At 34.9% G+C, this 26,658-nt stretch overlaps 2 protein-coding genes across 3 annotated transcripts; one reads left to right on the forward strand and one right to left on the reverse strand.

Moving 5' to 3' along the window:
• The first annotated feature begins 1,057 nt into the window (after positions 1 to 1,057).
• On the forward strand, positions 1,058 to 25,408 carry LOC145002209 (putative pectate lyase 4). Of its 2 annotated transcripts, XM_078961502.1 has the most exons (7): positions 1,058 to 1,150; positions 1,824 to 1,903; positions 1,989 to 2,095; positions 24,125 to 24,476; positions 24,579 to 24,789; positions 24,899 to 24,967; positions 25,036 to 25,408. In XM_078961502.1, the coding sequence occupies exons 3-7, from the start codon at positions 1,996 to 1,998 to the stop codon at positions 25,258 to 25,260; spliced, it is 957 nt and encodes a 318-aa protein (XP_078817628.1). In that variant the 5' UTR covers positions 1,058 to 1,150; positions 1,824 to 1,903; positions 1,989 to 1,995; the 3' UTR covers positions 25,261 to 25,408. The 2 variants fall into 2 exon arrangements, with proteins under 2 accessions (XP_078817628.1, XP_078817627.1); XM_078961501.1 differs by lacking the exons at positions 1,058 to 1,150; positions 1,824 to 1,903; positions 1,989 to 2,095 and adding an exon at positions 23,555 to 23,945.
• LOC145002207 (ankyrin repeat-containing protein ITN1-like) lies at positions 1,993 to 4,434 on the reverse strand. The gene is made up of 3 exons (XM_078961499.1): positions 3,695 to 4,434; positions 3,205 to 3,614; positions 1,993 to 2,999 (listed from the first exon to the last, which is right to left on the reverse strand). The coding sequence occupies exons 1-3, from the start codon at positions 4,329 to 4,331 to the stop codon at positions 2,175 to 2,177; spliced, it is 1,872 nt and encodes a 623-aa protein (XP_078817625.1). The 5' UTR covers positions 4,332 to 4,434; the 3' UTR covers positions 1,993 to 2,174.
• Positions 25,409 to 26,658: the final 1,250 nt, after the last annotated feature.

A 26,658-nucleotide genomic window follows, 5' to 3' on the forward strand; every position in this document is an offset into this window, starting at 1 on the left:
GTAAACTTGGTACGGTAATGGTATTAAATTTTAAATGCCACAGTATTACCGTACCAACCAATTCATATATATATATATATATATATATATATATATATATATATATATATATATATATATATATATATATATATATAATCGAAATCGTATTTTTAAATGTAAAGTATTTATTGTTTACGATTTTAAAAATATGATATTATACATTAGACTTAGTCAATAGTTATTACCACATTAGATTAAAAAAACTGAAAAGTTACTTATTAAAATTTCTTAGTAACTAGAATAGTTAATTTACTAATTCATATTAGTAGACGAGAAAAGTGTCTCATATCGTGACTGGTCTTTAAGTATTACAATTGAAAATTAGATCAAAGTTGGTAATATATCATTATCAATTTGTACCAACCAAACTTGTTGGTAGCCAAACAAGTTGGTACCAAGTATAATTTGTACAGTACTGGTAGCAAAAAATTTATACCAACTATAGTTGGTATGGTACACGGTTTAAGTAAAAATCAATTGGTATCGTACCATGTTCAGTCCTAGTAATATACCCATGAAATCTGTTATAAAAACACAATAAAAAATATCAGTTCAAACAGAGTTTTTATGTGAAATTTATGAATGATCGAAAGTTGTTTTGTTTTGTTTTTATATTTTTATTAAGTAACCTAATTTGAAGCAAAAAAAAGTAAGGTTTTTCGACATTAACCCTTGTAATAAAGAACATAATGAAAAAAAAAAAAAAAAAAAAAAAAAAAAAAAAGAAGCTCAAATGTAGTTGGTTTGAAATCCGAAGTTAAAAAAAAATAGTGGATAACTATAAAAATCTACATTTTTACATATTTGTAAAAGGTCTATTTTGGACTTTTTTTTTTATTTTTTATTTTTTATCTTCTTGCATATTTTCTAAAAAAACATCTTATAGGAAATAATACTGTTATGGCCATTTTTTCTATTTTTTTTTATAATTAATTTGACATTTTAAATTTTATATTAAAACATTTAAATATTTAAAAGAAAAAAACGTAGTTTTTACTGTTTAGAACATTTTAAACTTTAAAGTTTACTTGAACAAACTCACGTACCCTGCATTTCTAGGGTTCACTTCCTCGTTCTTCCTCTTCCGGCTTCCGGATTCAAATACAAGGTATTAATCTGTAATTCCTTTTACTTTTTGCTGTTTCCGATTATCGTTACACTGTTTTAAGCCCTTTTTTCTTCAATCGTGACATTCAATCTCATTTGTATTTGTCTAATACACTCAGCGATTAAAACTATTCGAAAGTACTGGGAGTTACCATTAAACCCACCTACCCCCTCCCCTCATCGTGTTACCAGTGTGTCAGTCTTCTGCATATATTAGGCTCTTTAGATTCTTGAATTATGTATGTCAATTCAGATTATCCATGATATGCATCTTCCGAAGCTAACAAGTAACAATCCTTGTTCTATATGGTTATCCATGTTCCAGTTAAAAGGTTTTTATTAGGTTTTATTTTAGATTTTTGATTGGTTTGAATTCTTTGGGATGAATTTTAAAACTGTGGGATATTGAGATACATGGTTGTTGTTTGTTTGATTAAAATTCTCATGTTTTTATTGTATGATTTGGATGATTTGTTTGTTGATATAGCCTAATGTAGCTGTTTTGTGTTGAAGTTCTAAAAGACCAATTCCTTTTGACTCAATGCTTAATTTTTTTTTACATATAATTTGTATGTTTATCTATTCAAGTGTTAAATTTTGACTCACTACAAAAATACCGACTTAATTTTTTACAAACAACATTATTCATCTGTCTGATTCTTGATTCATGACAGATGTCACAACGAGGTGTTTGACAGCTTCAAAAGCTAACAGTGAGCTACTGTAATTGGGGTGGAAGTAGTAGGGGAATTAGGTATGATGTACACATTAGTCATTTCCCCTTAAAATATTTATAGTTTTCATCAAGTTTTTGACATATAAATTTATGCAATGTGTAGGGCATTTATGGAATCTCACTTGCAAGCATTTAAAGAAAACAACCCTCAACTAGAGGTGGTTACTGAGCTTAACCGTGGTCAACACCCATTTCTAAAGGGATCTTATAGTACGACTTTCTCTCATTTTTATAAAAAGTACACCCTGTTTACAAATATATAAAAACCAATTGACACACAATTGAATAATTAAATAGCATAAATAGGGTGTACTTCTGCATCAGATAAATCCCAATTCCTGCACGACCCACAGCTTGAGCTTACTTTTGACTTCCGCCTATGTCTCCGTTGTTTCTTCGATTTCAACACATAATAAGTCATCCCACCAAGAACCACCGCCATCGTCACCGTCCCAACCACCGTCACAAAAACCGCCGCCCATCTATGGTGTCTCCCCACCACTATATACGACGACGAAATAAACGCCACCGTCGTACAAACCGACGCCAACCACATCAACTTATTAATCACCTCAACCACCCGTCTCTCCGACTTAATCTCCCCCCTCACCACCGTAATCTGCACCACCACCACCGCCAGCGACGTAAACAAAGCAATAGCATTGAAAATAAAAAACACCTTGAAAGACGAGCTGTGTACCATCACCGCCGTCCCATCATCCGCATCGCCACCGGGGACTGTAAAAATGGCGGCGAATGCCACCGTCGCGAACAGAACCGCCACTACAGTGACGGAGTTTGTGGCGTTGTTGATTCCTTCACGGTGGAGTTTCCGAAGCTCTTTGGCTATCCCGCTCATGTTCCGGTTAGTTTTCCGGGCTTGTTCGAGCTGATTGTGGACGTTGTTTCTGATTTCTGTGACGGTTTGCCGGAGTTCATCCCGTGGCTGGTTTAAATCGTTGGCTTTAACAGCTCCGTAACGGGATAACGTTTCGATAATTTCCGAGGTTTCTTCTGAAAAATGGAGATCGCTTACGATGTCGAGAGCTGTTTTGTGATCTCGCGTTAAGGCGTTCACGTTTGTGTCACGTAGAAGTAATAGCTCATTAACTATCTGTAGTTAATCAAACCACATAAAACTAAATGATCATCTTATCCTTACATCAAATTTCGTAAGCTATGCACATAAAATGTTACGTACATAAAGACCTTATATTCATCAAATTAAAGGAAATAGAGAAGGAAAAAGGACAAATCCACGTTACATTCTAAAATATAAAAGGGACAAGTTTTTTCAAAGTTGATTAATTAGTTAATACCTCGACTCGTTTCTTTCGTGTGGCTACATGCAAAGCTGTGTTACTGAACTTATCCGGAAGCATGACAATGGTTGGATCAGCCTGAAGAAGCAATTTCACGACTTCACAACTAACTCCTTTCACAGCCATATGCAAAGCAGTTTGACCTTTCTTATCTGTTCTTCTTGCAAGATGTGGATCTTTAGCAAGCAAAGCACTCACTATCTCCACGTGTCCTTGTCGTGCAGCTAAATGTAATGCATTTTTTCCATTTGATCTCGTGACATTCACCAAGCTACAGTCTCTCGATAACAACTCATTGACTATGGATAAATGGCCTCTTACAGCTGCACTTGTAAGAGGGGTTGAATTCGAGTGGCCCACTGTTTTGCTTAGATCCGGATCGTGGTCCAAAAGGATCCGAACAATCTCTGCATATTAATTCACTTTGATACCATGTTAGATATATACTTGGATTGATATACAAATTAGGCGTTTAACCTATTATTACCTTGGTGACCCTCTCTAGAGGCAATGTGCAAAGGATCAAAACCGGATCTATTCTTCAAAGAAAGTCCTTCTTTAGTTGTGTAAGGCAAAAGCTCCTTCACGACTTCAACAAACCCTCTTTCTGCAGCTGTAAATAAAGCTGTTTCTCCAAGCTCATTCACCTCATTCACAACCGAAGCTCTGATCTCAGCCACCTCAGCATCAAACTCTGCACCTGTTGTAGTCCTCAACATTTGCTCATTAATTTCATCAAGAATCTCTTTCACTGCCATAACGTCGCCACGTTTTGCAGCTAAGTGAAGCTCAGTGTCGTTGTGTTTTCCTGTCACTTGTTTCACATACTTCTTCTTCCCACTCTGACTCGTTAATGACTTCCCTGAAAGTGATTTTCCTGAACTGGAAAACCCCCATGTGTTTGTGGAGCTAGAGTATGCTAGTGACTTGCTTGAACCAGATCCGTACATTGGAGTACCCATTTTACCAATATTTGATGATGAATATGATAACTTACCGGAATTGGATACCACTAATGCAGGTGTTCTAGGAGAAGGAGGAGGGAACGAAGGGGAAGGAGAGGGAGACCTTTGAAGAAATGGATTTGTACATGTGCCTGAATCTGAACCCATTTCTAGATCCATTTCATCTCCTTCTAAGCATCATAAAACAATATATTTCAGTAATTGAATATACAATCGACATTGATTAATTCTATAATAAGTTCCATAATATATAGCAATTAGACTTTCGATAGTTTCAATTTAATACCGATCTATATGGTCTTCAGGTGATACCAAACCAGAACTAATTCAGATCTCGAAGAATATATAATAACACGTTTATGTGAGTGCATGTGTGTTAGTGTATATGAAACGAAATTGGAGAAATCAGGATTACCTTCGAAGACGGTATTCATCTTTGGTTAAATTTTATAGGTGTGGAGGATAGTAGGTGAGATTAGGGTTTATAGGAATGAAAGAGCTACCGGAGACGGGAAGAATGCGGTGGTTTTCCGGTGATCAATGGCGCTACTGTATTTCCACATCGATTTAGTTTTGCATTTACGATCCGCTTAAGACTCCGTCATGTATTTAAAGGTTTCGCAACGAGGTTCATAAAATAGGTTATATTCAGCCCTTAGACTTTTAGATAATTACCATGTCATCCTTATCAATGAGTATGTATGCCGTGGTAATTGGTGTTGACACACGTTTGGTGAAACCAAATTAGATATCATCAAAATCTGTCATGAATTTGTTGTAAATCTGTCACAAAGTCCTAATAAAGTGTAAATCTGTCGTGAACCTTTTTAGAGACTGATTATGACGGAAATTGTTGTCAAATATAAGTTTTTTCTAATAGTAAAGCCTTATCAAATTATACTACCCCTGATATTTCTTCAGCGTCTGCCACAGTAAACAGTAGTGATATGGACTAGATCTAGTAGTTAACAACAACTTTATGAATTATTGAAAGCATGAAAAATACAAGAAAGTAAACGAACTTCAATCATACATACAATATGTGAGGAACATTGGCTTGAACGTTCACTTAAGTTTTACTTCGCTTCTTGAAATAAACAATATTTTCAGCAGCGATATTTTGCCAAAATGAATATTTTTCATAATTAGTGGTAACAAATTAACCATCATTTTAACAAAATGCCAAAATATGACCACTTGCTATGAAACTTGGCCAATTCCAGCCTACATGATTAGTTTTGAACTCCATTAGCGTGACCACCTATTTAAAGTTGTAACATTTTCATAAACCGCACTTAATTTCGTAACTCATATAAATAATTTCGAAATCTAACAAAATGTTCGGATGTTGTTTGTACTTGTTATTTTTTGATGTTTTGTTTGTATGTTGTTTGAGTTCAAGTGACCATCAAACCAATAGGAATAACACCCAAACAATGATAAATTGCAAGGTGTCTGTGTTTTGCAATTGGTGATATCGAGTACATAATTAAGAAGGGATGATGAAAGTATCATATTGTGTATTCATGATAAAAAAGCATCACTCTATTGTCCACTTCAATAGCTTTCAAGAGTCTCTTTCATATATTGTTTCAGAGTCTCCGTTCCTTTCGGTGGGCTTTCTTTCTTTTGCTTCCGTATGCTTCTATGTAAGATGCTAGCACTTATCCATCATCCATTCAAAGGAAAGCCCTCAAAATAGAGCATCAATCGATGATTGAAGATGGCTAATGAGGTCTTCACTCCTTGTATACTTTGTTGGATGTCCTAAAAAAGGGAGATGAGTTGAATGGTTGTGTCATTCTGTTCAAACATTGAGTAATTGACATCTAGTTCTTGGTTTGACACCATTTCGGATGGAATGTATTAAAGACTAATCTTTCGATATGAGTTGTTGTCGACAGATAACAGATCATTCATAGTTTTTCTTTAATATAACGAATAGATGGTAAGGAAAAAATATTGTTTTTTTATAACTTAATTTTGTTAATAAATAAATTTATAAGTTAATTTCAATCAGTAGCCTATGTGATTAATCAAACCTTCTTAGCCTTGATGACTTCTAACATGGTGTGAATGACAATTTAATTGTTGTTTGTTTTTTTGAGTGAAAATTTATAAAGTCTGCGGACCACCTCTGCAACCCTCTACAGTTGAAGTGGTGGATCAAACGGTTGCAGACTGTAATAAAAACGTGTTTATTTTTTATAATATCTACCTGCTGCTGCTGATACTTAAAAATTAAAATAAACTGATTTTATAATCTGAAAATATTTTTTTAATACATAAAATTTAATAATGTATGACATTTCGGCAAGAAAGTATGATATTTCAGCAAAAAATAATGATATTTTATCAAAAATAAAGATATTTTAGCATAAAAAAATGATATTTCATTAACAAATTATTATTATTCAATAAAAAAAAGAAAAAAAATTCAACAAGAATAAACAAAAAAAAAAAAAAAACGAAAAAAAGTATGAAATAAGATTTCAGTAATATATTATCAATATTTTAGCAATAATAATAATAAAAAGAATAGGAGGTTGGAAGAGGTAGGAAGACGCAAAACAAGTGTTGGGCCAAGAAAAAACACGTGCCGAGGTTTTTTAATCCTAAGACTTCTGAAAAACAAACACCCGGGAGATGAAAAGTATCGCGCGTGTGCTGCGCCGCGCAACAATAAGAGGTCTGAAAATATTTTTTTTTCCAAAAAACAAACAACACCTTAGAGTTGTATCATATATGTTTTAGCACATTAAAACATATATATATATATATATATATATATATATATATATATATATATATATATATATATATATATATATATTGTAAAATACTATATAATATGAAAGTGAAAACCATATTTATATAATAGGTATCAAGGTTGTCAAAACCGAGATCTTATTTAAAATCGTTTTACGTTTTACAAGATTATGATTGTAAGATCCTACCAAAATGAACTCATATTCAAATTTGTTCGCAAGATAGTGCAATTAAGCTTACTTCTGAAGCATCACTCATAATTTTTGTTGTTACAAACCATAAACATTAAGAAATAATCATCTTAATTAGAAATAATATCATTTTGATCGTGTACAAGTAAAACATAAGATCACAAATGAATTATTATAATCGTGTTATGCCTAACTCGAAGTGAACTAATAAAATGATGATGTTCTAGAAGACTTTTTGTAACTTGTGACACTCGATTTCAAGTTGAGTAAATGAACTTTTGATAATCAGTTATATAATAAAATTAAAGAGGTGAGATCGGGATTGTAGTTTGATTGAAATTGTTTTTCATTTGAAAAATCTTAAAATCGTAAGATCATGAGATCAAAATCGAGATTTTAAACAACCTTGATAGGTTTTGGTGATTTTGTATCATCAGTGTGTATTTGAGTGTAATAGATTGACTTGTAAATCAAAATCAATTTTGATGAACATTAAACAAGCAAGAAAAATGCCAAGTGTATAGTTGTTTAAGTTTATTTGAGATTCAAAGTAGACTGTCATTTAGGGGCGAAGCACCTGAATGAATGGGAGTTCGAGTGCAGCATCCCTGGGAGCGGGGTACAAGGGTAGAGCTGGCTGGGGTCGAGTTGTTTTGACCTGGTTTTTGAAATTTGTATTTTTGGAAATAAATCTGGTTTTTGACTTTGTTTTAACCCTTATAGAAAGAAATTGAATTAGTGATAGTTTTCAAATATCAAACTGTTTTAATGATAGTTTTTCAAACATAAAGCTATCTTATAATAGTTTTCTGATGGAAAAGGTACTTAACTACTTTGGTCTTCATTTTGATGGTACATTGGAAATCATAACAATCTATGTGCTTTATGTATCCTAAATTTCTAACTAGAGATGACCAAAAAAAACTCGTACCCTATGGGTACCCGAAAACCTAACCCGAGTTGACCGGGTAAATCCCCGAGTTAGCCTGGAACGAGGATGGGAATGGGTATTACCCGAATACAAAAAGCGAGGATGGGGATGAGGATGGTTCTACCTTTCGGGTACCCATACCTGGCCCCGATGAGTATCCGATATATATATATATATATATATATATATATATATATATATATATATATATATATATATATATATATATATATATATATATATATATATATATATGAGAAAACTTCAAAAATGGTCCCTGTGATTTTTGAAAATATCAAGTTTAGTCCCTAAGTTCAAAAAACCTCACAGATCGTCCTTGTGGTTTCAAAACTTTTAACATTTGGTCATTCCAGCTAACTCCGTTACCATTTAACCGTTAAGTCAGGAGTATTTTTGCCATTTCACTATATAGGGTCCATTTATGAGGTTTTCAATTACTTTTTTTAAATAAATAAATAAATAATATTTAATATGCAATGGGTCCCACCCTCTCTCTCTCTTACTCTATCTCTCTCTCTCTCTCTCTCTCTCTCTCTCAAGAAATGCATAACTTCCCCTCAATCCCACGCCCACCACCACCAGTTACCTATAATCACCACCAGTTACCGATAACCACCACCAGTCACCGACATCCACCACCCATTTATTCAGGCACCACTATTATCTACCTATTCTGGAACCATCACAACCCACATTATCGATTCAGCAAGTGTCACCCCAAGATCAAATCCCAAAAATCAAATTTGAACCTAGAAATTAAGACCAAAACAAGATCAAATCCTGAAATCAAAACCTAACCAAACTAAAACCGTGAATCAAAACCTAAGCTGAAATCAAAACCAAATTTGGAAATCAAAACCCAAACTGCAAATGAAAGCAGACATGAACACCATTGTTCCTCTCTTTCTGGACGATGTCGATGAAGAACATCAAAATCCTACCCCAGATCAAGCAACATTGGACACCCAAATCAAGTAACATTGAAATCCGACCAACATCTAAGTATCTAGTCTCGTTTTCTTTCGTCTTCAATATATTTTACTTCCTCTCTTCTCTTGATAGCTCCGATGAAGAACACCAAAATACGCCCCTAAAACTAACATGAATCAAAAATAAGACTTACGATTGCAATCAAAACCAAAATCCGTAATTTCACACATCGATTAATCAAGTAAAGTGAATCAGCTGTCAAACCCGAAAGTAATACATTCGAGACTGTAATCAAAATCAAACTTCATCCTATTTCTGTTTCACGAGGATTTTAATACAGGTGGTGGTCGGAGATGTAGAGGTGAGGCAATGATGGTTTTGAATAAAGAGGGGAGCCACTGATGATGGGATTTGTAAGAGAGTGTTGCGAAAGAAGAAGTGTGATGAGAGAGGCGGTGATCGGAGATGGAAAGGTTGTGGCGATGATTCTCTTAGAGAGAGATGACGCCAAAGTATTATGAAGTCAAGTGAGATATGGAGAGGGAAGAAGGGTACTTGAAGCCTGCCGCCTGAGCCCTGAGTGAGAAGTTTAGCGAGAAGGTCACCGGTAGTAAACTTAGGTTGCCGGTGGTGAGTTATTGCACTTTTTATGTGGAGAGAGAGAGAGAGAGAGAAAGAGACCCATTGCATATTAAATATTATTTATTTATTTATTTAAAAAAAAGTAATTGAAAACCTCATAAATGGTCCTTGTATAGTTAAATGACAAAAATACCCCTGACTTAACGGTTAAATGGTAACGGAGTTAGCTGGAAGGACCAAATATTAAAAGTTTTGAAACCACATGGACGATCTGTGAGGTTTTTTGAACTTAGGGACTAAACATGATGTTTTCGAAAACCACAGGGACCATTTTTGAAGTTTTGTGTGTGTGTATATATATATATATATATATATATATATATATATATATATATATATATATATATATATATATATATATATATATAATCTGATGGCCAAAATATAGTCATACGTTCAAACAATAATTATGATTCATGTTTGATCCTAACCCCATATATATATATATATATATATATATATATATATATATATATATATATATATATATATATATATATATATATATATATATATATATATATATATATGGTTAGGATCAAATGTGAATCATAATTATTATTTGAATGTATGATTAAATTTTGGCCATCAGATTATATTGTGATTTTAGGGGTATATTACTATATCATTACACATAATTAATTGTAAGAGTAAATTAGTCTAATTGGTTAACAAGAATGTATGGAAGGTAAGGATATTAATGAATTCAATTTAAATTAGATTTAAAAAAATAGAGTTATTTTTTTATATTTTAATTTAGTTACAATATCTTTTAATTTTATTAGTAAAATCTAGAGTTTTTATTATTTTTTTTATTTATTATTTTATTAAAGAAGTTGATTATTTTTTGTAGTATTCTTTAAAAATATAGTATAATAAATTTTGCATACTAGAAATTATTTATGTATTGAATTCTTTAAGAATAGAAGAATATAGTCTAAACTATTCTTGAAGAATAAGCACTATTCATGGTTAAAAATAATTATTTTTAATTTAAAGCTTGTTCCATATCATGAGAATCGTTACGAATCGATTAATTTAGTTAGAACTTCTTGACTAATTTAGTTAGAACTTCTTGACGATGAGAATAGTTGATATTGACATTCTCATAAGAATAGAATTAATTATACAAGAATTATAGTTAATTCTTTAAGAATATATTACATAAGATATGAATTTCAAGTTCATAAATGACATTCTTAATAACAAGACATGATCAAAATGCATAACTTACATCTTTTAAAAATAATATAACATTCTTGGAAAAAAAATTAAAAAAAAAACATTTTTAATAAATAGTTCATAAAAAATAAAAAGGAAAACAATTACAAATATATGAAATATTCTTATAGTAAACATGCTTTATTTGTAACTTCATTCGATAATTAGTTTCCATTCTGCATTCCATCTTCAAGAATCGCTTTCAAAATATCTTTATTGAACTTTTATATCTACAATAAGATTCTCTAAGAATGAGATAACAATTAAATATGAGAAACAAAAATCCATAAATCAATAATTATTGTAAACAATATTCCTAAATTGTTACAAACAACTAAAATCCAAGAGAAACAAAATCTTGAATTATTTAAGAGTGAGATAATAATTCTTGTAAAAAAATTGCTAAATTCTTTAAAATGTGATAATAGTTTGCTACTATGAGATTCTTTAAGAATGATATAAATGTAAACTTGTAAAACAAAATCTTAGTGCATAGGTTTAGAAAAATAAACCAAGAAAAAATAAATATAAAAAATAATTAAAGTTTAAATTATTTTCAACATGGCTCACTGATATTACGAGGATATGATCATAACATTTTCAGCCATACAAATGTATACCAAAATTAAATGCTTAGATATCCTCTTCATATCCTCCACAAACAAACAAACATTAAACTTTAACAATGGAATAATGATCAAACTTTCTAATGTCTTTCGAAATCTTAAAAAAAGTTTGAAGAAATTAATCAACATTTAAGACTTACATTAGGTGCAGACCTTTAATGACAAGAATCTTAGAGGATTTGATGAGTTCAGGAACGTCCAAAAGGCCAGTAACATGGTTATAAATCGACATCTCAACAACCACACCATCTTTAAGAGCCTTAACCTGTTCATACATAAGATCAAAGCCATTGGCTTGTGGATCAAGTGCAGTCACTCCCTTCGTTTTCCTTCAACTTATGTCCAAAGATTGGTAATCATCTAGACATATGATTGTAGTTGTATCACTTATGAGTGTATTTGAGTCGGGATTCCCTCCTTTTAGAGGGGAAGCTGCACCACCGAAGACACTGTTCAACCTTTTCTTAAAGATTGTGTTCCCTAAATTTTAAAATTGTAAAACAAAAATTCTTTATGTTTATATAACATTCTTTAAGAATTATATTTTTAATTAAACATTTGACAATAAATTTTTTTACAGAAAACATATAAAAAAATCATTCAAATTCAACTTTTGGATTTCGTATGTCAAAATTCTTTGAGAATAGCATAGTTACTGTGTGCCTTTGACTTTGAAAGTAATAATAATTATAATGACTTCAATGTTGGAACTAAGCCCTAAATTGAGAAGACAAAGGTTATGCGAGTCTTGTACTAATGCTTCCTCAAATGATGAAACCGGATAGAACCTAAGGATCCATCATACAATTGAAAACATTATATTTGCAATTTCATCCAAAAATTAACTTCAATGCTGGAACTAAGCCCTAAATCGAGAAGACAAAGAATAAAAAAGAAACCAAAAAGCAAAATATTTTAGATAGAAAATCGAGATTCATCATAGAAAATGAGAAATCTAGATTCAACCACAGTCATCATAATGAAACCGAGACACTAAGAAAGAAAAGAGATATATTACCATATGAAATCCCATCTAATGAAATCAACAACATCCTAAATTATTTAAAAGATGGGATAATTATCAAGAAATATATTACCTGAAGCAGGTTTTGATAAAAAAAAAAAAAAAAAAATAGGTCGTTACCCTAAAAAATGCACATGTAGGGTTGTTTTTGATGAGTTTTGAGCATTCTAACACTTCCTAAGTGTACATGCAACCCTAATAACCTTGGATCTATGTTTGTCTAATTATCATGCAAAGTTGAATTCCAAGGCTATATTCCTATCTAGCATACATGGGGAACAATTTTAACTTGAATGATAGATAGAATAACTTACCTTGTTGTTGCTTGTGTTCCTTGGAACCTTGTGAGCCTAGCACCCCAAGTGTGATGCCTCAAATGCTTCACACAACACCAAATGCTCTTGGAAAAACTTATGAGAGAACACACACTTCTTGAAATCGGCCAAGCCCTCTTGTTTCCTTAGTGCAACCGATTTTAGTGGAGAATATGATTCTTATATAGTGTTGACACATCTAGGGTTACACCATGTAAACCCTAATGTGTCATGACTCTTCATTTCCATGACCCATGGGTTTGTAACTCCCATGGAGCATCCATGGAGCATCCATGGAGCATCCTATGGGTAGAACCCAACTTGATAATCCATGGAGCCTCTTAGCCCACTATACAAGATATGGATGATTTACATAATCAACCCATATATTTAATTAGTTCTCTTTCGACCACTTAATTAGTTCTAAATTAATTATTGATCAAACTAATCAAATAATATTATTAATATATTAGAACTTATAATATATTAATAATCTCCAAGTGTTATTTCTCTCATTTAGTCTATCCAATTGCATGGTGCCATGCAACCCAAATTGACCATGCCGGGTCGGGTCAAGTACATACCAGAAATAGTTATGGACTTAGACACCTTATCCAACAGTCTCCCACTTGGATAAATCTAATAACTATTACTGCAAGTATGACTTCAGGAACCGATCGGCAATCGTAGCTCTTTTCAAGGTTTCTCGGAACTGAGAAGATGATGGTACGCCATTTAAGATAAGTGATCATATAATCCTCTGTTCTAGATATCAGTCGGACAAATACATGGAACAATGTCTTACTCATTGTCCAACAGTTTGTTTCCCGATTTCCGATTTGTTTGACAAAGAACTTAATTGAACACATCAACTTAGTTCTGACCGGGCCCGGTACATGGGTCAAAACAAAATTATCGAGGGGCCCAGATATCAGCTTCTAATCCAATAAGGAACAGATAAACTTCGACTCATATGCTTGTTCTACCACTCATTGAATTACACACAAGAGCACGATTTATAACATCGAGTTACCAATGCATTTTCGTACAATCAATGCATAACCAACTTGTAAGTAACAAATCATATCTCTAGGTTTGAAGATTTATACGATATTACCGTCTCACGATCACTCGAGATAGAATTCCATGAAGTGATTCCAGTGAGCGTGGGTTGAGTCCAATGCTCAGAACTTATGAGCACTCATGATTGCTGTAGCCTTGTCCAAGACCTCTACAACCAAACATGACAGTCTTGATTCATACCTACTTCCGACATATGACTGACTGTGGAGGTTTGAATAATATGTTATACCAAACAAAAATTATTCTGGAAGTCAAAACATGCAAAAGAAATATAGTAAACGATCGACAAGAGATAGCAACACTTTACTCATAAATAAAACATTTTTTATTCATCATCAAATGTCAATTACACTTTACAAATTTCGAGGTTATCTAACTACTAAATCTAATATCATCCTTCAGCCCTATGCTCCGAGCATGCTGAAGATGCTTAACCCGAGTCAGTCCCTTTGTGAGGGGATCTGCCGGATTCTCATCTGATGATACCCTCTTTGCCACGAGGAGTCCTTCTTCGATCCGATGTCTGATGAAATGGTATTTTCTGTCGATGTGTCTGGATCTCCCGTGATCCCTTGGTTCCTTGGCTAAGGCAACAGCACTTTCACTATCACAGAAAATTTCCATTGGCTTTTTAATAGCTGGTACAACTCCAAGATCTCCAATGAAGTTCTTCAGCCATATCGCCTCCTTTGCCGCCTCGCTAGCTGCAATATACTCTGATTCACAAGTAGAATCTGCCACTGTCTCTTGCTTGGAACTCTTCCAAGAAATTGCTCCTCCATTTAGGGTAAAGACCCAGCCTGACTAAGAGCGGAAATTATCCCTATCAGTCTGGAAGCTAGCATCACTATACCCTACTACTCTCAAGCCATCACTCCCACCGAGGGTAAGGACCCAGTCCTTAGTCCTTCGTAGGTACTTGAGAATATTCTTTACCGCAGTCCAGTGTGCCTTGCCAGGGTTCCCTTGAAACCTGCTAACCATGCTCAAGGCAAAGGCTACATCAGGTCGAGTACACATCATAGCATACATGATCGAACCTACAGCCGAAGCATAAGGTACTAGACTCATTTCTGCTATCTCAGCCTCAGTGCTAGGGCTTTGTGTCTTACTCAATTTGGCGTTACTCTGGATGGGCAACTCTCCTTTCTTGGAGTCCTGCATGCTGAATCTCTTCAGCACCTTATCCAAGTAGGTACTCTGACTAAGTCCAATTAGTCTTTTACTCCGATCTCTCAAGATCCTTATCCCTAAAATATAGGCAGCTTCACCAAGGTCCTTCATAGCGAAACACTTCCCAAGCTAGGACTTTACTTCCTGCAGGGTTGGAATGTCGTTTCCTATGAGTAGTATGTCATCCACATACAATACCAAAAAGCTAACTATACTCCCACTAGCCTTGACATACACACAGGATTCATCTTCATTCCTAGAAAAGCCAAATTCCTTGACCTTTTCATCAAAGCAAAGATTCCATCTGCGAGGTGCTTGCTTTAATCCATATATGGATTTCTCAAGCTTACACACTCTATTAGGGTACTTGCTGCTGACAAAACCTTCTGGCTGACTCATGTAAACATCTTCAGCCAACTTTCCATTAAGAAAAGTGGTTTTGACATCCATCTGCCATATTTCATAGTCATGAAATGCAGCTATGGCTAACAGAACCCGAATAGACTTAATCTTGGCTACCGGAGAAAAGGTCTCATCATAATCCACTCCAGGAATTTGAGAGAAGCCCTTTGCAACCAGTCTAGCCTTATAAGTGTGTACTTTACCATCCATGTCGGTCTTCTTCTTGAAGACCCATTTGCACCCCACTGTCTTACGATCTGGTACATTTTCAACCAAGTTCCAAACTTGATTGTCATACATGGATTGTATCTCGCTATCCATAGCCTCTTTCCATTTAGAAGACTCGGGGCCTGCCATGGCTTCCTCGTAGCTGTTAGGGTCATCTTGACTTACTAGTGTCCCATCACTAATAAGTGTCTCACCTTCTGTAGTAATATGGAATCCATAGTAATGCTCAGGTGCACTCCTAACTCTCGTGGAACGCCTCAGAGGTACAGATTCGTCAATTGGCTCAACAGGAGTTTCCTCCTCAAGTTGAGGGCTAGAGTTTGAAGTTCCTTCACCACTTGATTCTTGAATTTCTTCAAGATCAATTTGCCTCCCACTGTCTCCTTGGCTTATAAACTCTCTTTCTCGAAAGACTTCTCTTCTTGCTACAAAGACCACATTGTCACTAGGTCTGTAGAAGAGGTAACCAAAGGATTGTTGTGGGTAGCCGATGAAAATACACCTCTCGCTTCGAGGTTTGAGCTTATCATGAGTCTCGCATCTCACGAAAGCCTCGCAACCCCAAATCTTGATGTGGTCTAGTTTAGGTACTTTACTAGTCCACATCTCGTGAGGAGTTTTGGCAACTTTCTTTGTAGGGACTAGATTAAGAATATGGGCGACAGTCTCTAAGGCATACCCCCAGAATGAGATTGGTAGCGAAGCTCGACTCATCATGGAACGAACCATGTCTAACAAGGTTCGATTACGCCTCTCAGCCACACCATTCAACTGCGGTGTCCTGGGAGGTGTCAATTGTGAGACAATCCCACATTCCCTTAGATAGTCGAGGAGCTCTGAACTAAGATACTCACCACCTCGATCGGATCGAAGCATCTTAATATTCCTGCCCAATTGATTCTCGACTTCCTGTTTAAATTCCTTAAACCTCTTGAAAGTCTCTAACTTATGTTTGATTAAGTAGACATATCCATATCTACTGTAATCATCAGTAAAAGTCAAATAATAACGATTAGCATCACTTGTGGCATGTTTGAATGGCCCACACACATCCGTGTGTATAAGGTCCAACAAACCTTCACCCCTTTCACATGAGCCTGTGAAGGGTGACTTTTTCATTTTTCCAAGTAAGCATGATTCGCAACTATCATCTGACTTTAGGTCAAACGACTCCAAGACTCCATCCTTTTGGAGTTGGCCTATGCGTTTCTTGCTTATATGTCCAAGGCGACAATGCCATAATGATGCTTTATCCAAGTTATTATTAGTAGTAGAATCAATACACAAAACATTATTTCCTAAGTTATCTACAACAGACACAACTTCATACACATCATCACAAGGTAATGCTTTAAAATAAAGAACATTATTAAAGAAAGCATCAATAGAACCAACTTCATTATTAAACGAAAAGGTAAACCCTTGTTTGTACAAAGCATGAAAGGAAATAATATTTCTTGCCATTCCTGACGAGTAACAACATTTATTCAAATCTAAACTAAACCCACTACTTAGCGATAAAGTATAAACTCCAATCTTGGTGACAGGTGAAGCTTTCCTATTCCCCATGATCAAGTTTATCCTTCCTTGCTCCACATCCTCACTTCTTCTTAGTCCCTGCAAGTCACAACAAATATGAATACCACAACCGGTATCAAGGACCCAAGATTTAGAATGGGGTGAGTTATTAGAAATGATAGTGTAAATACCTGCATGGTTGGGTTTGACTTTCCCATCCTTCACATCCTGCTGGTATTTTGGGCAGTTCCGCTTCCAATGAGCCTTTTCATGGCAATAGAAGCATTTAGCCTCTTTTGGGTCAGAAGAAGGAGTAATGAAACCTTTCTTGGTTCCACTTGAAGAAGAGCCATCAAGGGTCCGAGCCTTGGTACCCTTCAAAGATCTCTTTCTCTTTCTCCCTCGACTTTTCCCGATTGCCAAAACCGGAGTTGAGTTTGGAGTAGGAGTGATAGCAACCGACTTCCCCTTAAGACCTGTTTTTGCGGTCTTGAGAAGTCCCTGAAGTTTGCTGAGGGTGACCTCTTCCTTGTTCATGTGATATGTCATGCAGAATTGATCATAGCACGATGGTAAGGAGTGCAAAATGATATCTATTGCAAGCTCCTCAGGGAAGTTCACATTAAGCTTCAGCAAACGATCCATATACCTTTGCATTTTCTGCATATGGCTGGTGACGGATTCCTCGTCCTTCATCATGGCTGTTATCATGGAGCAGATGATCTCATACCTCTCTTGTCGTGCACTTTGATGGTATCTTTCCATCAAATCTTGGTGCATTTCATAAGGGTAGAAATCTTCATAAGACTTTTGGAGTTCAGCTGTCATTGTGGCCAACATGATGCAAGCCACCTTGGTCGCATCTCTTTCATGAGTATGAAAGTCAGCGATCTCCTGGGGAGTTGTAGTGGACTCATCAATTTCCTTAAGCTCCTTGTCAAGGACATATTCTTTGTCCTCGTAGCGGGTTATCATCCTGATGTTTCTGATCCACTCATTGAAGTTGGATCCATCAAAGGTAACTTTCCCACACAAGCTCATAAGAGTAAAGGAGCCATTAGGATTCGAGCCAGAAGCAGCATTGTTTGAAGACATCTGAAAGAAGAGAACAAGTTTAGTATAGATCTATGAGAGTCCTTAATAAAACACCCAAATGTCATATTAAGGCTAGGATCCAATCACAATATAACATAGCTTAGAAGAGGTATGCCGTAGTCTAAGCTATACCATATTTGAAAGGTAGGTGAATGACGATTCACCAATTTCCACCACGAAAACCGAAATATTAGATATTAGGTTTTATGATTGGTTCTTAGAAATTCCTAGATTCTTTGAGATTCAATGAACTTTTCAAAGGCATGTTTCAATCTCAAGTGTGCCCTCCAAGTTTTGTGACTGGGATACCGAGGATCACAAAACGAGGTGTGAAGTAACCATGCAAATCACTTGGTACCCTTAAAGTTTATCACTCAATCGATGTGCCGGTAAACCACACACGCTCCACCGATACTATAATAAACCTTAAGTCACCCTTTACCTACCTTGTTAAGTCCAAGTTAGTGTGCCGGTTAACCACACACGCTCCACCAACGACTTAGACAAAGTGTAAAGTGTAATTTCATGGATTAGCACCTTATTCACATTTTCCTAAAGTAACTAAGATTGGGAATTTAATAAAATATTTAGTTACTTTATTATATTCATCATACTTTGAACGAGAATTTATAAGTCCTTGTCTTACCCGTTCGGCTAACGACCCTCCACCAGTCAAGCAAGGGGTGGGTGAGAGTAGACACCCATTAAGTCACCATTTTATAGGCAACAACCTTATACCCACCTTATAGACCGGCTTCGTGAATGAGGCGTACTAGCGGTAAGACGACTTTGTTCTTATACATACATATATATATATATATATATATATATATATATATATATATATATATATATATATATATATATATATATATAATTATTAAATCATCATAATATAAGTATAAGGATTGAATTTTAACTTTTTAAAATTCTAGGGGTTGGAACTAAAGTTTTAACTTAACTTTACTTGTTCCAAAACTTGAGGGCAAGTTTTTGTAACTTTCAAAACTTTTCATTTCTTGTAACTTATGAGTTTAATAGAGTAATAAAATGAAGACTCTTCATTTTTCTAACTCTTGTGTTTTTTTTAATGGTTTTAATTCAAGTGTGACTCTTGGTTTTCCATAACTTGAGGACAAGTTATGGACTCCATTAAAACACATTATGATCAAGAATTAATCTACCACATAGGTTACAAATAATTCCTATGATCATCTAAAACATCATAAGAACAAGAACATGAATATGAACTCATTCATAAATCAAAAATTACACTTAAAACTTTGTAATTTTGATAACTAGTTGTTGTAAATGAATTATCAAAGACATTACACCATCTAAAACAAGTTTTCAAGTACCAAAGAGTTTAGGGTAATGTTTCTAATTCATTTCCAGCAACTAAAGTCGAAATTCTGCAACCTGTTGATCCTACTCGCCGAGTGCATGAACTTACTCGCCGAGTTGGTTGAAGATACACGTGAACTCGACGAGTCCCCCTTATGGACTCGACGAGTCCATTCGTAGACAGCAAGATTTTCGACTTTTTTTTCCAACTTTTAAGCACAAATAAAAAGCAAACAAGCCTAGGCTCTGATACCACTGATGGGTTTTGAGCATTCTAACACTTCTTAAGTGTACATGCAACCCTAATAACCTTGGATCTATGTTTGTCTAATTATCATGCAAAGTTGAATTCCAAGGCTATATTCCTATCTAGCATACATGGGGAACAATTTTAACTTGAATGATAGATAGAATAACTTACCTTGTTGTTGCTTGTGTTCCTTGGAACCTTGTGAGCCTAGCACCCCAAGTGTGATGCCTCAAATGCTTCACACAACACCAAATGCTCTTGGAAAAACTTATGAGAGAACACACACTTCTTGAAATCGGCCAAGCCCTCTTGTTTCCTTAGTGCAACCGATTTTAGTGGAGAATATGATTCTTATATAGTGTTGACACATCTAGGGTTACACCATGTAAACCCTAATGTGTCATGACTCTTCATTTCCATGACCCATGGGTTTGTAACTCCCATGGAGCATCCATGGAGCATCCTATGGGTAGAACCCAACTTGATAATCCATGGAGCCTCTTAGCCCACTATACAAGATATGGATGATTTACATAATCAACCCATATATTTAATTAGTTCTCTTTTGACCACTTAATTAGTTCTAAATTAATTATTGATCAAACTAATCAAATAATATTATTAATATATTAGAACTTATAATATATTAATAATCTCCAAGTGTTATTTCTCTCATTTAGTCTATCCAATTGCATGGTGCCATGCAACCCAAATTGACCATGCCGGGTCGGGTCAAGTACATACCAGAAATAGTTATGGACTTAGACACCTTATCCAACAGTTTCAGTACCAAAATCAAACCACTAATATTCAGGGGGAGGTTATTTTACAGGGTCGACGGATGCTCTGATCATTAGGGATGGAGCAGGAGCTGGAGTAGGGGGTCGATCGACACACACATCCTTGATTTTTCCTTTTGGTTCTTCCTGGTATTGTGGTGAATACTATGAAAGAGTGATTTAAGGGAAAGAAAATAATTGATCCCATGTTTAAGGGATATATCATATTTAAAATTCTGAAATTACCCTTGAATGTTGGTTGGTCAAGAATCAGTCACACATTCACACAATAATTAGAGATTATATATGAACCTAACTCTCTCCATCTCTCTCTCTCTCTCTCTATATATATATATATATATATATATATATATATATATATATATATATATATATATATATATATATATAGTATTATTTATATTTATGTTTATATTTATATTTTTATATATATAGTATTATTTATATTTATATTTTTAATAATGCATAAGCAAATGTTCAGTAGACAAAGTAAAATTTTTTAACAATCAAACATATAGTTTTGGGAAGACTTTTTATGTCTTTTTTTTTCTTCCAAAAAATTATTTAATTTGTAACCTTGAATGTTATTGTTCGTGTTTGAAAACATTCAGTGATTATAGTGTTTTATATTTGTTCTGTTAGTTTTTGTTTTGTTGGTTAATATTATGAGTTTTGTTTCATAAAAGTTCAAAAGTTTGTAACGGGAAAAAATCTCCGATTAACTATTGGGGATGGGGATGATGATAGATTTTTAATCCCCGATGGGGATGGGGTTGGATATAGAGATGGGGATGGGGATTCGGTAATGGGGATGAGGTACACAAAACCCGTTAGTATACTCGTATCCATTGTCATCCTTATTTCTACAGATAGGTACTATTTTATAACAATAGGGAACTGATTCGTACACAATAATTTTTCTCCATACACAACAATTGGTGCTTTAAAATGTTGTATTGTACATCTATATAATGCACGAATTGTTGTGTATGACAAAAAACTGTTGTGTACGAATCAGGTCTCGTTTGATAGTTGATGACTGAGAAAGTGCTGATTGGGAAATGTCTGTCTGGGAAAGAAATCCTGACTGAGTAAGAAACCATTCTGTTTGATTGTACATCTGACTTGAATGTGCTGATTGATAAAAATGACTATTTTACCCTGCTCCTTAATTGTACACATGATTAGATACATACGATAGAGAAACAAAGGTCCAACATACATAACATATACTTATTAATAATATGTAGCAACAATATTGTTCTAATTCATAAGGTACAAGTGCAGATTTCAAAAAAAAAAATGATACCCCCCCTCCCCTCATTAGGTTAAACCTCTTTTAACATATATAAACCTAAATTACCTAAAATGCCCTTCCACTACCAAAAGATTTCCCAACTATTTTAGCTCAATTTAATTAACTATTTTTCCATTTCTACCCCTAAACAAACACACTAAGCTGGAATGGATGAGTAGCAATTGAACTAATCAACCAAATAAAGCAAAATAATATTTTAGTAAACTACAAGTCTAAAAACAGAAAATCAACCAAATAAACCCTAAACCTCTTAACATATATAAAACCTAAATTACCCAAAATGCCCTTCCACTACCAAAGATTTCCCAACTATATTTAGCTCAATTTAATTAACTATTTTTCCATTTCTACCCCTAAACAAACACACTAGGCTGAAGTGGATACCCCTAAACAAGCAAACTAGGCTGAAGTGGATGAGTAGTAATTGAACTAATCAACCGAATAAAACAAAATAATATTTTAGTAAACTACAAGTCTAAAAATAGAAAAACATTTTGTTTATGCGAAGTAAGAAATAAGTAAAACAACAAAGAAATAAAAATGAATAAACTAGTCTAGATCAACTAATTCCTATGGAGAAAAAATGAGGTTAAAAGAAATCAAATTATACAAACAACTGTCACCAATATACAGTACTAAAAACAAAAAAATCTTTAAAGCATCGCAATCTCATAGCTTTTTCAATAAAGCTAATTCATCCCCCAAGGAAAACAATGCTTTTTTCAGGAAAAAAAACAAACTTTTGAAAAAGTTCATATACTATCTCAACCACATGCAACAAAGATGAAAGAGAAAAGAAAAATCTTGTGATTGTGGTCGGCTGAAAGTCTGGACTCCAACGCAAAGCAACAACAAGATGAGAGGTATCAAGTATTTCAAGAGCAATAGGAGGCATTTTGTGATGGAAACTCATGTCCATCGAATCAAAGAGTTAATTTCAAGAATCAATTTCAAGGAAGAACGTGAAGACGAGATGGAGAACCTGTGATTGAAGGAGATGGTTCGATGTTAATCAATTTCAAAAACGGATTCATGAATCAATTTCAAAAACGATTTCATTAATCGATTAAAGAAGAAGAATGGAGGCGACAGAAGAAATCCCCAACAGAAAGAAGCATGGTGCAGAGGTATGAAATCGATTTCATGATGAGGCGTACCTGATGAGAAGAGAAGGAGTCGATTGGTGGTATGAAATCCCCAACAGAAAGAAGCATGGTGCAAAGGTATGAAATCGATTTCATGATGAGGCGTACCTGATGAGAAGAGAAGGAGTCGATCGGTGGGGGCAGAGGCGTGAAAGAGGAACGTAGGGAAGGGCACAACCGGAAATGATTCTCTCTTTCTCAGTTAGTCTGTTGTTTTCTTCTTACTGAATCAGACATTTCTTTCCCCATCAGATGACAAAATTTGATTTATCAAATAGATTTAACTGACCGAGTCAGGTCAGTCAAAAATATCTGACCCGACTCGATCAAACGTAAATCAAATAGGGCCTCCATATTAGCAACCACTTTACCTGATGTTTAAGAAAGGAATAACGGTCAGTTGAGTTAACTCGGGTGTACGTGAAACAGAAATCGACAAAACCGGTTTTGGATCAAAACTCACAATCATTAATGGGGAACCATAACTCCGGCGGGCGCCACCACCTACGAAACCGTAGAAATGATGAAACTGAAGTTCAAGTCCCTCATTATCAATACGGACCTCCATCAAATCAAGCACCACAAATCCCGTCGAGCTCAATTACGCATAACCAAATGGCAGTAGTATCACTCCCTTACTCTCAAGTCGACTGTAACTTGCGAGCTCTCGCCGGACAAGCAGAGGGCTTCGGCCGCTTCGCCGTTGGTGGACTTAACGGACCGCTCTACCATGTCACTACTTTATCAGGTTTAGTCTTGCTAATTAATGATCGTTCTCCACTCTGGTTATCGCTTTGTTGGATTATTAGGGTTTTGCTATCAATGTACCGATTCTGAAATCGATTAATCTGCCAAATCGTATTCAATTGATTCATTTTTTCAGATAATTGATGTTATACATAAACAAGCTTTTACCTTATTGTGTAGATGATGGACCTGGTTCTCTTCGTGCTGGATGTCGCAAGAAAGAACCTTTATGGATCGTATTTGAAGTTTCGGGTTCCATTGAACTGTCATCTTATCTAAATGTATCGTCTTACAAGACCATTGATGGACGTGGACAGAGGATTAAGCTTACTGGAAAGGGTTTGAGGCTGAAAGAATGCGAACATGTGATTATCTGCAACCTGGAATTTGAAGGAGGTAGAGGACATGATGTAGATGGCATTCAAATCAAGCCTAATTCAAAACATATATGGATTGATCGTTGTAGCCTCCAGGATTATGATGATGGCTTGATTGATATTACCCGCCAAAGCACAAATATTACCATTTCCCGGTAATTAATTAATCTTTAGCAGTCTCCATAACTGTAGTATACAACACTTTATACAAACACATCATCTGTGTATCTGATTTAAGTGTAACATGATACTTTCAGTTGTCACTTTTCAAACCATGACAAGACAATGCTAATTGGAGCAGACCCTTCGCACCATGGAGATAGATGCATGTGTGTCACTATTCACCATTGTTTCTTTGATGGGACTCGCCAAAGGCATCCACGTGTCAGGTTTGCCAAAGTACATTTGTACAACAACTACACCAGAAACTGGGGAATTTATGCTGTCTGCGCTAGTGTTGAATCACAGGTAGTACACAAATTTCAATTATCTCCTTATTCTTTTTTCATTTTTCATTTTTAATCTCTAAGCATATGTATAAAACTATGGTGTATAACTTATCAATCGTTTACTTCAGATATACTCTCAATGCAACATATATGAAGCAGGACAGAAAAAGGTTGCTTTTAAGTATCTCACCGAGAAGGTAAACTACTACACATACTTTTTACGGTTGAGTGGTACCATATGCAGTGATGGTTGTACATTCTGCAGGCAGGTGATAAAGAGGAGGCATGCACAGGTTGCATTGTGTCTGAAGGTGATCTGTTTATGGCTGGAACTCAAGCTGGCTTATTGGCTCCAGATGCAACAAGTGGCTTATTTCATCCAAGCCAACACTATGAGAAATGCACTGTTGAACCTGCAACAATGGAACTTAAAGATGTGTTGAAGCATTGTACAGGGTGGCAACAAGTTCCACGCCCAGCTGGCGAGTAAACCGTTGTGTATTCTTGGGTGAATATATGTTATATTGATGTATACAGGATGATATTTTTATGTGTAGTTATGTCGTATTTGATAAGTTAATATGTAGTTAAGCTTTTAAAGAGGATTTCTATAAAAGACTGATTCGGTTTTTGGCAAACTTGACACAAAATTTGAAAGTAAATAAGTTGTAGCCTAATCCTAGTGGTTTGTGCTTTGTCTTAATTTGAATGGAGGTAGGAGATGTCGGGTTCGAAACCTTCTTCTGCATCATGCCACCATGATCATGGAAACTCGGCCTCCATACAACGAATTATCACAACCAATCATCTTTCTTCTTCTCTCTTGAAGCCCTCCTTCCCTTTTCTCTGTCCCTCTCTCGAGCTGTTTGCTGACGTGGAAGCTCTCTGTGCTCCTTGGTGTGGGCAATGGGCATGCAAGATGAACATTTCCAAATTATGAAGCTTTCCCCTGAAATACTACAATTTTGGAGATCCTACATTAAAATGGTTTTTTGGCATTGTAGCACAACGAAGTTTGATCAATTTTTACCCGTCAATCACACCATTATAAGACCAGATACCGGAAGAGCAGGTGACTTTAGTGATTTGACATTTTAAATTAGATTTTTATATATTGTTTAAGTGTCACATAATATCCATGGTGGAAAACCAATTGATTTATATGTAACCATTTGATTTATATGGGTCTTGGTGAGTATTACTTCGTCTTTGATGGGAATATCCATGATAACCGAGGATCAGACCTCGAGTTCTTGATTTCCGCCCTAGAAAATTATCATCATGGCTGAGATCTTGTTTGACGATTGTGATGAGTTTATAGTTTAGTAAGGTTAACAATTGTAAGGTATCGAAGTCATCGCCGGTGAGGTCATAGATATAGTGGTGAATCTAGTAGACAATGATGGTTTCATTGATTTTGAAGCCTAGTTGAGCAGTAAGATCCGAATTGATTTTTCCGATTTTTCCTTCGTTAGGAGTGAATTCAAATGGGAGGCCGAGAGAGTTTGCAAAGTCATGAAGACGACGATTGTCCATGTCACCATAACGTGACTAATTGTTCATATGTGCCAATTAGGCATGGTTACTTGGTAAATATGAGGGTCCGTCCTGATTTAATACGTAAAAACTAACTTCAGTGACTAACTGCATAAAAATATCTTGAATGACTAAATGTGTAAATTGGTCAAACTTTATTGTGCTATGGTACCAAAAATCCACATTAAAATGTTGTTTTTCTATCTATGAAATATAACACAAACAGAAACATGTATAATGTTATTTTTAATAGAAATGTCAAAATTAGAATGGTTGACTCCGAAACCCATTAGAACATTTCTTAAAGGGGTGTTTGGTTAAGCTTATTTAAGTTTCTTTTTAGCTTATTACC

The sequence above is a fragment of the Lactuca saligna genome, chromosome 6 (assembly GCF_052625555.1).
Source record: "Lactuca saligna cultivar CGN05327 chromosome 6, ASM5262555v1, whole genome shotgun sequence".
NCBI lineage: Eukaryota > Viridiplantae > Streptophyta > Magnoliopsida > Asterales > Asteraceae > Lactuca > Lactuca saligna.

Coding starts and splice junctions, on each gene's coding strand:
- LOC145002207 (XM_078961499.1), bottom strand. CDS start 4,331: ATGGATCTAGAAATGGGTTCAGATTCAGGCACATGTACAAATCCATTT. Junction 3,615..3,694: donor CTCTAGAGAGGGTCACCAAG/GTAATAATAGGT, acceptor ATTAATATGCAG/AGATTGTTCGGATCCTTTTG. Junction 3,000..3,204: donor CACGAAAGAAACGAGTCGAG/GTATTAACTAAT, acceptor GATTAACTACAG/ATAGTTAATGAGCTATTACT.
- LOC145002209 (XM_078961501.1), top strand. CDS start 23,669: ATGGGGAACCATAACTCCGGCGGGCGCCACCACCTACGAAACCGTAGA. Junction 23,946..24,124: donor CCATGTCACTACTTTATCAG/GTTTAGTCTTGC, acceptor CTTATTGTGTAG/ATGATGGACCTGGTTCTCTT. Junction 24,790..24,898: donor GCGCTAGTGTTGAATCACAG/GTAGTACACAAA, acceptor CGTTTACTTCAG/ATATACTCTCAATGCAACAT.